The sequence below is a fragment of the Aythya ferina genome (assembly GCF_964211825.1).
Source record: "Aythya ferina genome assembly, chromosome: Z".
In the NCBI taxonomy this organism is placed as follows: domain Eukaryota; kingdom Metazoa; phylum Chordata; class Aves; order Anseriformes; family Anatidae; genus Aythya; species Aythya ferina.
The window spans coordinates 46,803,465-46,816,531 of NC_140299.1; the positions used below are offsets into that span (position 1 = coordinate 46,803,465).

Here is a 13,067-nt window from a genome sequence, read left to right on the forward strand (position 1 = left end):
ATTTTTGTTGTTGTTTGTACAATCAAGAATGTAATACTTAAAGCAAACAGCTCGAAGTGTATTCTTATGACTGTTTCAAAATAGCACATCCTACAATTATTTCTACATGCTAACTTCTTAAATACTTTGAAAATAATTTTCTGGATTAAAGTATAATCTGTACGACCATAGCTACATGTATGTTATTATACCTGAATTCCACTGGAATCCATTTGAGTTCTCAATTTATGTGTAAGTCTAATTTTCTGCACTGCAGTTATTCTACCCTCATCCAATGAAGTTGGCAAAGGTTAAGTATGGCACTTGCCCAGTTTATTTTCAAGTGAAATTTAAAGTAATTTATCTACATATTAAGGAATGTTATTATCAAAATATGCACAAACTGTAATAAATAGCTTCCCTTCTTCAGTCGAAAACCAGGATTTCAGTACCAGGTGTGGTACTGAAATTACTTGTGGTGGTAAATTCAACAGTACTACAATAAATTCATGATGCTATATTGCTTGCAATTTTAGCCTGAAGTATTTTGAAATGCTGATTAGAAAGCTTCATTAATCAAACTTCTATGGTTATATTTTTGTTCCAAGTTCAAAAAGTGATAGAGATGACAGCGTAAAAGGTGCAGTATTTTGACAGTACTAAAGACTAATATGCTACATGGCAGTATTTTTATGATGTTAGCTGTCTGCATAATGCTCTCCTTGCGGCAGTAACTTGCAGAACCACAGGAAAGCAAATAGGCCAAAAAGAAAGTGTGGAAAGCAAATAGGCCAAAAAGAAAGTTAAGTTCTTTCATCATAGGTTGACAAGTTGAAAAATCTTTGTTGCCACTAGGTGGCAAAACTTCACTCTGGACAGAATTATATGATCAAGCTATTAGCAGTAGTTTCTTCAATGTAAAATGAAAGATCAACATCTTTTAATTAAACTATTCATTTCACAACTTCAGTAGAAAACTGGTCTTCTAAACCTTTTAAATGTCTTTGTTAGAAACAAAAATTAGAGCAGAGGAGGGGGCAGAATGATCAAAAAGACACATAAAATACTGCCTTACACGCCCTTCAAATCGTAGAAATCTACCTCGTAGCACAGTACCTCCTTAGTGCTTCCTGTATTAACTGCCCTTATCTAATTTTAAGTTGTACAGTGTTAAAGCAAGACTTATACTTATGATTTATATGTACGGAATTATTTAAAAGAGAACACTAAATTCAATTACTATGTGGCAGCATTATTCAATTCACTTAAGAGGATTCTTTCTGATTTTTATTCCCGTCAATCACAGTCACGTATCATACCTTCCTCATGCTTCTGTTTTCTCAGATTATTTAATTAAGTGCCCTTTTCTATTCTGTGAAAATCTGAGTGTTATAGAATAAAAGGCAAACTCTTCCACGCAGAATAGAGCATTTTCTTGCATAGGTTTATTCTAATTTGGTTTTAATATATGTTTTTAGTTTCTGTTAAAAACATAGTACTATTAAATTAGTATTCACTATCTGAAGTACTGACTAGTATCACTATCTGAGTATTCATTAGTACTATCACTATCTGAAGGTTACTTTAGAAAAAAAAAGAAGGGAAAAACATGGAAGTTATTTTTTGTTGTTGCTTTTGCGGTAATTTTAGAGGAAGCTAGAAGAGAACTAACTGGTTAGACACAAACTATGTATTTTGCTCTGCAAATTTGATAAATGCATGCACCTGCTTCCTCTCTACATGGGTCTGTAGTCTTCTACAGCTGCTACCAGCAAAACTCATTACTCACCAACATATTTAAAAAGTACACCTAGGTGAATATTCTGCTTTCTGAACAGGAACATCATTCAAAATACTCAAACAAATTCATTCAGTGCTCACCTTGTTGATCTGACTCTGCATTTCGTGAAACCAGAGCACTAATTGCTGGGAATGTAATGCTTGACATGGCTGCTACAGCTCCGGCTGCCCACATCATCCTGTGTTAAGTACACAATCTGAATTAAAAGTGAGAATACCCATGTAATTACTTCCCTGTCACTTTTCTTCCCTCCCTGCTACATCCACGCTGCAAGAAGGGCCACAAGTGCATGCACGTTTAAGGCTTAATGCATTTTCAAAAATGCTCTTATTATAATACCTAAAGAGTAGTAATTATCCGGTCAGGGCCTTCTGCTTGTTCCCCTCCCATAAATTACTCTGAGCTTGTAGAAATAAAAGTGCATTTAAATCTATGCTAGCTATTACAATGGAGATAAAGGGAGTACAAATGAAACGCTCTACTGCCTTCTTGTCTCCAAAGGCTGTACAAAGATTTTCATTGAGTTTTCCAGTGAAACAGTGTAACTTGTGGCATTGGGTTTAAACAGCAAGGTTTTGGTAGCAGAGGGGCTGCACGTGTGGCCTTGTGAGAAGAGACTAAGAGCTGAGCCACATTAGGTAAGAGCCAGCCAGCTCCAAAAGGCTCCTGCTGCTGCCCAAAGCTGAGCCCATAACCAAACCTGGTTGTGTCTCTATGACAGCATATTTAAGAAAGGGAAAAAAAAAAAAAAGAAAAAGAAAAAAAAACCAGTTATGTTGCAGCAGCTGTGAAAAAGGAGTGAGAAAATGGGAGAGAAACTGCCCTGCAGACCCCCCCCAGGTCTCCTTGCAGGATGGCAGGATGTTCTCCAGGCTCCAGAGCAGAAGTTCCTCTGTGGCAAGGCCCATGGTAGAGCAGGCTGTACCCCTGCAATATATGGGTGCCACAGTGGAGCCAATCTCCACAGAGAAGGCCACAACAGAGTAAATCTGACCTGTCAGAAGCTGAAGCCCATAGACAGCCCATGCAAGAACTGATTCCTAGCCAGGACTGCATCTCATGGGAGGGACCCCATGCTGGAGCTGGGGAAGAGCATGAGTGTCAGAGACAAAGTATTATAGACTGACTGCAGTGCCCATTCCCCTGTGCTGCTTAGTGGGGAGGAAATAGAAGAAGGTGCATGGTTTCGGGGGTGGGGAGGGGTGGGAGGAAAAGATGGGGAAAATGTGTTTTTAGTTTGCAATGTTCTAATCTGTTACTGACAATAAATTACATTAATCTTCCCTGTGCTGAGTACATTTTGCCCATGATACTAACTGGTAAGTGATCTCCCTCTCTTTATCTCACCCAGGAGCTTCTTCACTGCATTTTTCCCTTATTCTACAGGAGAGGAGAAATGAAATAGCACCATGGTGGTGTTTAGCTACCTACTGTTATTACACAGTATACACCACTCGCATAATAACTCTCTAGGAAGTGCTCTGATACATTTCATGGCTCTGTTAGCAGGACAAACTTCCTAAGGAAAGAGCTGTTGCAGCTCATCATTTCAATTCGCATTACTTACAAACAGTTTCTCTAATAAAAGCAGCTCTAGATAGTTTCTGTGACCATAAACAGTTACAGCAGAAGAACAAAAGAGTAGAAAAAGGTAGAGGCCCAGAAACTGTTTGACAAAATGAATCTATAGAAATTAGTGGAAAGAACATACTACTTATTAGTTTGTGAGTTTAAGAAGTTTCACCCATTTGTGGACATAAAACTCATGGTAAAAGATTACAAAGATTAATTTCTCAAAAGGGCTGTTACTCTCCAATGTACAGTACACACATGGAAAACTCTATCATTACTATACATGCAAAATACAAACTGAACTTTGGCAGTGCAACGCAAATAATCATGTTTAATTCAGAAAACATTTAAATATCCGTTACAACAGAATTAACTGCAAGGATTTCTTGGAGAGATACTCTTAGTTCTGTATCAGAGATGCACATATGAAAACACACACTTACCAAGACTGAGATCCAAAACCATACCAAGCCAACTGAAGAATTTGAAAGGCAAGACCCAGGAGAACCGTATTTTTGTTCCCTATTGACCTCATCAAGATACTGAGAAACACGGTCTGCAAGAGAAATTATTCATCCAGAAGTTTAAAAAACGTCTGATCGCTAAAATGACCTTCCAGCTGCTGAGTTCATACTATTCGTGCACGTACTTTCCATTTATGCAAGTCTAAAATGCAGACTACCTTAATATCAAAAGTTGATACTACTCTTCTTAACTATTACTGTGTTTCTACTTCAGAACATCCGGAAGTGTATGTTTTGCCTTGTCTACATACATAGAAACAGACACTGAAATGTTACTATAAACAGGCTTCTGTTTCTACTCCTAAAATACTGTTTCCTTACAGGCTAGAGAGTTCCACAGAAAAATACTGGTGCCAAGTTAAGATACAGGATGAATTTACCAAGATCAACAAATTCTCAAGAATAAAAGACTGTTGGCTGAGGGAAAAAAAAAAAAAAAAAAAAAAAAAAAAAAGTCTTTAAGTGAACTTTAGGTGAATTACTACCTGGCTTTACAGTCAAAACTAATATGTAAATCCTGTTGATCTTCTGAGTTCACTACATGCACTAAATTTGGCCAAGCCCTTTTACTACATTTAATTTCATATTCTGCTTACTCTTTACACCACTTCTTTTCTATTTGCACATAGAAACTAATTCTAAAAGTGGACCACTGTTTTTCATGTTTGAAGAGGCATTACTGCTAAGGGTGAAGGAGAGCCAAGTTCATATACAACGGCAATAGACCCATGGCAAGAGGATGACAGTTCTCAGAATGGCAAAATCCATATGGACAGCCTCACTCAGTTAAAAGTGCACTTTTCTTTAACATGAGAAATTCAGCAATGCATCAGTAAAAAGCCACAAAACAGGAACCAGAAGGATTGCAGAGCACAGCATGCTTCCTCTTTCATACACATCTTACTGACACTAGTTTTCTTATGTGTCCCCATTCTTAGATGCAAATACTTTGAAAGTTAAATAACAAGAATATGATAGTTCCATGGCTATGTTATTAGTTCTTTCTTAGGACAACCAGCATTCCATTTCAAATCAGTATTTATGAAGCAAAGCTTATTTCAATAACCTGCATTCTTGAAAGAGTTAAAAAAAAAAAAAAAATAAAGAACAGTGGAATTTCCTCCTTCTAATATTGAAAATTATGAAGCCAAATGGCAGCCATTTTTAGCAAAATACTAAAGTATACTAAAGTATTAGTAAAGTTTTAGTAAAAATGCTGGTCTGAATAAAGTATGATTAGCAAATGTGAGTGCACATAAAAGCATCAAAACACAGCAAGGGTTAAAATAATGACTTGTACTGATAATCAAGGACAACTGACATCAGTGGAACCAGTAAACACCAAGGAATGTGTTGTTTACAGCAAAATAAGAGTTCCACTCTGCAAAGGATGGTAACAAGGTTACACCATATTACATGTGCCATTCCCCTCTGTTGTCACAACAGGAAGGCAAACTATAGCCATAAAGACACACAAATGAGGAAATACACCATTGGCAACAAGATTTACATGGATAAAGGAAAGAGACAAAATATCTCACTGAAACACTTTGCTTACTATAAGGTATAAAAGACGTCCAAAAAACAGCTCACTGTTGCCAGTTAAGAGATAGAAAGAAATATACCAAAGTCTCAAAATTCCTCAACCTCCACATTGAGCCTAAATAACCATGCACACATGTCAATACACGCATGTTCTTGTATGAGTTGCATAGCATGAGCCAACTGAACAGGTACAAGTAGGATGACTTGCTTAAAACAAATACCTTATTTTCCTTTCAGAAGGTCTTGCATTAACTATTGTTAATGCAATTTCTTGCATCATTTTGATCATTTCAAGCCAGCATTTCAGTAAATTTGCTGATTCACTTTTAGTTTCATTTCCAGTATTTCTGAAGAAAGGGTATTTACAGAGATATTTACACAATCTACATGAATGTAACCTTTACTGACTGTAAAATATATTGATGTTCTAGAGTATTTAAGTATATAGACAAACTTAATAGTCAGAAGAGTGTTCCCCAGCATCACGTTTTGTACTACTCAACAAAACACTAAAAACAATAAAGCTTACCTGAGCTATTATTGACAGGATGCCTACCACTGCTATAAATGCTGCAATGCTAGCAGATCCAAAACCAATAATCTAAAGAGAAGCAGAAAATGCATAAAAGAAATGCCAAACAATCCAGAAATATCAGTAGTAAAAAAGTAACTTCTCAGAAGAAAATATTGATCCCTGCTTGTAACGTGAATTCATACAGGAAGCGTTCATTTTAAAGAATAACTGCTTGCAAAGAAATGCAAACAAAAAAAAAAAAAAAAAAGGGGCCTTAGAAAAAGGAGTCAGAGAAAGTCAGAAAGTCATACATCTATAGAAAGAAGTTCTCTATGACCTCCCACAGACACAATAGTTCTTCAACAGGCAGGACCCCACCTCGAGACATGCAAAATGCTACATTCAGTGGGAACAAAGGTCTGCTTTACTTTATTAACACATGCTTAAACTATGGCTGGGACTACGCATCAGAAGTCAAGCTTCCAGTATCATTCAATTCTTGATTTAGCAAAGTATTCCACCTTTACTCCTTTAAGATGTATTTTGACAAAAATCAGTTTCCTAAGGAAAGCCTTCAACAAGATATAGGTCTTATGCAATTCCTATTTAAACATACTTAGTAAGATGTGAAGTGACTAACATTTACCTGTCGCAAATACAGAAAAAAACTAGAATACTGGCCAGCCTCAGGCAGATAGGAGAGAAACACTGTAATGCAGATCGGGAGAACAGCAGAATCTTTTCTAACCTTCTTCAGAGACTGGAAGAAAAAGCAAATAAAACAAGTATTAGAACATGAAGTGTAATGAAAGACTAACGAAAGCAGATGTCACATTCACATTTTGCAATCTATTTTTGTTCACATATACTAGTCCAAAAATCATACAAGGAAATAATTAAGCTGAAGTTTGAGCTTGAAATTGCCCCCTCTTATATAAGGTGTTTTGCACCAGAGTTTTATTCCAAAATTTCCTATCTGATTTTCAAAGCTACAGTTCCATGTCAAATTGCAAGTACTCACTGAAAACATGATATAACACTTACGGAAATGCATTGCATCTATGCATCTATTGTTCTCTTCTCCCAAGCACTAAGTGACAAAAACAAGAGGAAGCGACCTTAAGTAGTGCCAGGGGAGCTTTATAGGATATCCAGGGCTGGATATTAGGAAAAATTTCTTCACTCAAAGGGTTCTGAAGTATTGCAACAGGCTGCCCAAGGAAGTAGTTGAATCACCATCCCTGGAGGTCTTCAAAGAACTTGTAGTGCTTCATGACAGTTTAATGGTGGGCTTGGCAGTGCTAGGTTAAAGGTTGGGCTAAATGATCTGAGAGGTCTTTTCCAACCTATATGATTCAATGATTCATCTCCATAATAATCTGTTCTGAAAGATGCTAGCAAATATTACAACCTCATTACAACTGTTTCTCTTGCCAAATTATGAGAATATTTTTCCTTCTACATTTCTTACACCTGTTATGCATATGATTTATATTAAGTAACAAATACATTGTAGAAAAACTATTCTTTAACTGCATTATTTCAAGCACATCACTCATTTTCAACATTCACAAGTTCCCAGCAAGATAATTTCATTAAGATTGTTCTCTCCTCACTTAGATATCAAGGTGACACACAATATCAGCTCAGTAAGTGTGAATAGATGAACAAGTCAGTAGAAAGACTGTATTATATGTTTTAACCCTTCGGTATATGGCTATATGAAAAAAAAAATCTTTATAAGTTTATTCTACACTAAAAAATTATAATATAACCAACACTGCAAATCAATGGTGAGGAGATATTGCAAAAACAAGCACTAAACAAACAAAAAACCAAACCTAAATAAAGCACAAAGCATAAAATGAATATGAAAAAATCTTACAGTATCAGATTTTGTGATATGTAGCTGCATAAGAGTTTAGCATTTCTCTTGCCATAGAAAAGAGTGAGCTGGTAAGAGAGGTAACACATTTCCCTTTGAAGTTCATGTCAAACATTTTCAATTCAAGAAGCATTTAATCCACAAAGTTTAGTTTATTTGGTTGATGTTGTTTTTTTAATGTAGCTAGATCTTTTTGTGCACAAGCAGAGAACAGAGACTACCATGTTGAGACTATACATGACTAACAGTCAAGTTAACAGTAAGATTAAAGATTCCTAAAGCTTACAAAACATAATTCATTAAATTACTTATTGAAGTGCATCTTACTGCAAAAGGGTCTGCTTGTTCCCATGATATTGCAGCTCCCCATGAAGCAGGTCTCATTTTTTCTGGCAGGGATTCTGGTACAACTAGCAGGATGAAACAGATGTCTATAACAGCCACCAGTGTGGCCACTATTACAACAAGGTTATCTCCATAGCTGGCAGAGAGGTATGCTCCGATGGCAGGACTAGTTACCAAACTTGCTGCAAAGGTGGCAGATACCTACGCACAAGAACAGTTTACAAACTTGTTTAAGTAGTTATTCTGCCACTGCAGAATAATACCCAAGTTTGAACCAATATCCCTCACCCCAGAGTACAGTTCTAAGAAAAAAAAAAAAAAAAAAAAAAAAAAAAAATCAAATTTTAAGTCAAAGATTACTATGACAGTGAATATAGGCCCTAATAAAACTTCTCCATCCTCCTCCACAGCCCACCATACAAAACATATGCATTCAAAGTCCAACTCTGACTGAAGTAAAGGAAGGGAGCTCTTACTTTGAGTTTGAATAAATGGATTTTATTTTCTAATATGAGGAATTTGATGAGCTTTCACTTAAAAGTTGTCAGCATGTTTAATGCCTGTCTAACTCAACTTGAGCCTCACCAATCTTGGTGAAAGAGATTGTAAAAAAAAGCATGTAGTGCTTTTGTTAAAAGTATGTAGGTACAACTGTACCACTGGACAGCACAGCAAACTATCATTAGTTCTAACAATAAATTCAACAGCTGTATTGCTTCAAATTACATTGTAAAGACATGCAGCTATTAACAAATCTTTCTACATTCATATACAGTGGAACACAATAAAAAAAAAACACAAGCACTGTAGTCAAATTTCACTACTAAGATCACCAGAAAAGTGTATTAAAAAGCTAGATTTTTTATTTACCACTGTTTTCCAGCCTCCAAACCAAAAACACACTGCATGTCTATTCTGTAGAATAGTTAACACCAGAAGCTACTTTAGCTTTATGCCTAGCTAAAAAAAAGTCCTAAGAAAAAGCTGTAACAAAATGACTACAAGGAGGTGTTTCCTCATGGAAACAATTGCACTTCAGTCTAATACGTTATAAAATTTCAGATTTTCTTTCTCTTTACAGGCAGGCAAATGGATGCTTCAAATACACTTATGTCCCCTTACAGATAGGAAAAAAAACAGGTGATAATGAATTCCAGAACTTTTAATCTTGTTTTGTGTTCTTCTACAAAAAATATACACCAGTTCAAAAGAACTAAATCATTTATCTTCTCAAAATTGAACCTTTTTAAGGACAAAAATAAAGGGAAACCTTATTGTACAATGTACAATACTGCCAATGTACAGTACTGCCAAGAATCAATGTATTAGTATCTGTATGGTGAAAACAGATGCACATAGGATGAAGGGATAAATGAAGTTAAAAGGCTAAGGATATCCACATACTGGACCACCAGCTGAACAAAGCCTAAATACATATATTCAGAAGAGCAAACTAACCAGGAATTATATTATTTCTGGAAAGGCTAGTGTGTACAAAGATAACTATATTCCTCTTACCTTGCGAATTAAAAAAGTCTATCAGTAAGTTACTAAATAGTCTGCATTATGAATTTTCACCCTCCCACACTATTTTGACTGTAAAAAACGCCCTTCTATATTACAAAGAAATCACATACAAGTACAAGTGGGGGAGAGATATTTTAAAACCAGCATTAAATGACTTGCACTGGCATCAGTATTTCTTATCCTGTCTGCAAAACCTAAAAGATATTTTGTTCCACAAACCCTACATGCAAATAAATGTGTTAAATTCTGAGCACAAAGCATCCTGTGAAGCAGTAAAAAAAGTCTAAATTAGATTTCCCACATTCTAACAATATGTCTTGGTACACGGTTCATTCCTTTCTCTATTAACTTTATTACTTAAAGACACTGCACCAAAACACAAACTCAATACAAAGGTTATAATATGACCTTTTTTTTTCCCCAATTTTAGTGTATCTTACCCGTCCATAGGCTGTAATTCTTTCATGTTCTTGTGTTACATCAGCTACATAGGCAAATATTACAGAAAAGGTAACAGAAAAGATTCCAGATACCGAAATCATAGCGAAGTACCACCTAATGATTTAAAAACAACGATTAGAAAGTTTAAGCTTTAGCTTTTCTCTTCAAGTGAGATTGTATCTTGTTTATGAAAAGCAATCATCCAAAACTAACTACTTAGAGCTTTACAGGAGATGAATAAAAATAGGACTGTGAAGTTTGACTTAAATATTGGAAAACAGTATTTTAATTTTTGATATCCTAATATTTACTTTACAGCAAATAAAAGAAACAGCCTTTTCCAGTCATGATACCTACACATTTCCACATTCTCAAAATTGAAGAATGCTTAAATTACGAAAAATGAATTATTTTAGAACTCAGTTTTTCAATCAGTTAAAGAACACACTACCATATGTAAAGCTTTGTACATAGCTTTGTTCAGTTTTGCTTTCAAAGTCCTTTCACTGAACTAAATTTCACAAGAAGTATAAATTAAACTGAAACCAAGTCTTTTCCCCTTGGTTACAACTTCCAAGTTTCCTAACCAAAGTTAAGGGATCTGGTTTGTGGCAATTAGAATTTACTGACCACAGAAAAGTGTAAGTTTCCCTTAGCTTTAGAAATGTTTATTACAGCATCTTGTGCATCCTTCAGGGGATTAAATACAGTTAAATTTAAAAATGAATTAAGGTTATCAAACTGTTTCAAATATTTTACTTATGCAAATACAGTAACCTAAAACACTTTCCATAAGTTCTACGTTTAAGATCCACAGTTTTAGCACCCTTTAAACAAAAACAGCTCCACAACAATGTAATTGTGTCTTCAAAGAAAACTGGCTTCACTCTTGCCTTACTGTCCTCATCCCACTTTCCCAAACTACTCCTGTGATTGAATTTCTACTATACTAAAATATCCCTCTTACTGTACGTATCACTTACCACGGACTTATTCGCATTAATGGAATTGGGGCACAGGTGAAGAAAACAGTAAGAAGAAGAAAAGACTTTCTTCCCCATGCATCTGATAGAGCACCTATTAGTGGAGCACTGAGAAAGGACAAAAAACCCTGTAATAGAAGAAAAATAATTGATGATTACATTTGCATTTCACTTTAACCAAAATATAAAAAAAATCAGCCTAATTGGCAATATGATTTGAAATTAAATACAAAAAGGCAATTGAAATTGTATACAATTTCTTCTGCGGTCTACTTTTCTGTGATTTAGATGTTTTATGTTTCAAATTCACTGAACTTAAATGGACTGGGGAAAAAAAGAGGCATAACATTTCTCATGTTCAATTTGATATATATATATAGATATATATATATTCAATATAGTGGTAACACAGATTGTAAAAGCTTCTTAAAATATCCAAAACCTACAGTCAAGTTTCACAAAGGGGACCTTCTTAGCTTCTATCACAAGACTTTTTAGTGCTAGAACACAAAATTCCCTCTAACTTGGACATGAACATCCTAAGGGAGACCTCCAGGTAATTTAACTGTTCTCTGAAACAAACCAAACTGAGCTGTGAAAATGGAGGGATGCTTATGCTTCATACAATTTATTGTGCATGGGATATTGGTACTTTGAAACAACTATGAGGCTCATTTAAGCAAGGCTGACAACCTGAGACAATGGAACACCATAATGATGGTTCAGTGATATACGACAGATTACAAATACGAGTTGTCATGGAAAAAACTAAGGATCAAATACTGGGAGTTTTAAAATCTTGAATATCTACTACATGCAACTGGAGATCAGACAATAAGCAAAATGAATATAGAAAATACTTGTATGTAACCCCATTTTCTCTATTGCATTAATCAAGAGTTACCACATTTGGACAACAAAACATTTCATAAAATCTTAGAATCAAGGCCTCAGATCTGTTTTGTATAACATAGAAGAATTATAGTAAGCAAAGCTATTTATGTATTTGACTCTGCAAAACCCCCAGAAGTGACACCTTCCTCCTAATTGATCGATCCAACTCTGCCATAAACACAAACATTATTAAATACATGGTTTTGTAAACACCTCGTTACTCTGAAAGACTATTCCAATTAACTTTATATTTAAATTCCAGAGTTTAACTAATGATGTTCCATTTCAACATGTGCACGCAGGCTACTGTTTTAAGAAAGCATTATGCCCAGTCCTCATAAACTTCTCAGATTCCAATAATTTCAGTAAGTAAATTGCTACAAAAGTTACAAAGCCAGACCATCAAAACCCAGGAAATTTAGATGTCTTGTTCAGTTAAAATTAATGTTTTTGCTCCCTGCAGATTTTGGTAAAATGCAAATATGTTTTGCCAACTAACATCCAGAACACTTTTAATGTTTCACAAACATTTTGAAGAAAATTATCAGACACTGCAGTCCAAGTTCACTCTAGTCTATCTTCCAATTTATTATACCTGTTACAGCAATACATACATTTACACCATGAGATTTATGCACTTTTCTGCTGATATGCTCTGTAATAGGAATCTTCAGCTTGCTGCTTTTAAATGATGTTCCTCATTACATTGCACTTTGTACAATGTAAGAGTTGAAAGAAAACATTAGGACTAACAAGAACTTTGCTTTGCTAAGAAGTAACTTTAATAAAGTTAAAACAAAGTTATTTTTTTCAGTTTGAAACATCCCTACATTCATAATGCATGGTTTTCAGCCATTCACCACGTGAGATAGCAAGTTATTCCTAAAGATATCATGCTGTTACAATTTGTTACAGAACACAAAGCTAAATAGTTTTTATCTATCATAAATCATCTTAATGATAAGTGCTTTGAAGTCTCTTTTTAAGATGATTAGCAAAGAGTCTTTCAAGTTTTAGTTATGCCAGAGAAATTTTTACAAACTTTTTTTTTGTGATA

At 35.0% G+C, this 13,067-nt stretch overlaps 1 protein-coding gene across 2 annotated transcripts in view; it reads right to left on the bottom strand.

Annotated features, from left to right (window-relative positions):
* MFSD14B (major facilitator superfamily domain containing 14B) overlaps positions 1-13,067 on the bottom strand; it is a 36,372-nt gene that overhangs the window by 2,077 nt on the left and 21,228 nt on the right. For both annotated transcript variants that reach the window (XM_084503465.1, XM_084503466.1), the window contains exons 4-10: positions 11,117-11,244; positions 10,133-10,247; positions 8,148-8,366; positions 6,582-6,695; positions 5,951-6,022; positions 3,796-3,908; positions 1,861-1,958 (exon numbers count right to left, since the gene is read on the bottom strand). In XM_084503465.1, coding sequence (XP_084359591.1) covers positions 1,861-1,958; positions 3,796-3,908; positions 5,951-6,022; positions 6,582-6,695; positions 8,148-8,366; positions 10,133-10,247; positions 11,117-11,244 — 859 coding nt within the window. The remainder of the gene's footprint in view (positions 1-1,860; positions 1,959-3,795; positions 3,909-5,950; positions 6,023-6,581; positions 6,696-8,147; positions 8,367-10,132; positions 10,248-11,116; positions 11,245-13,067) is intronic.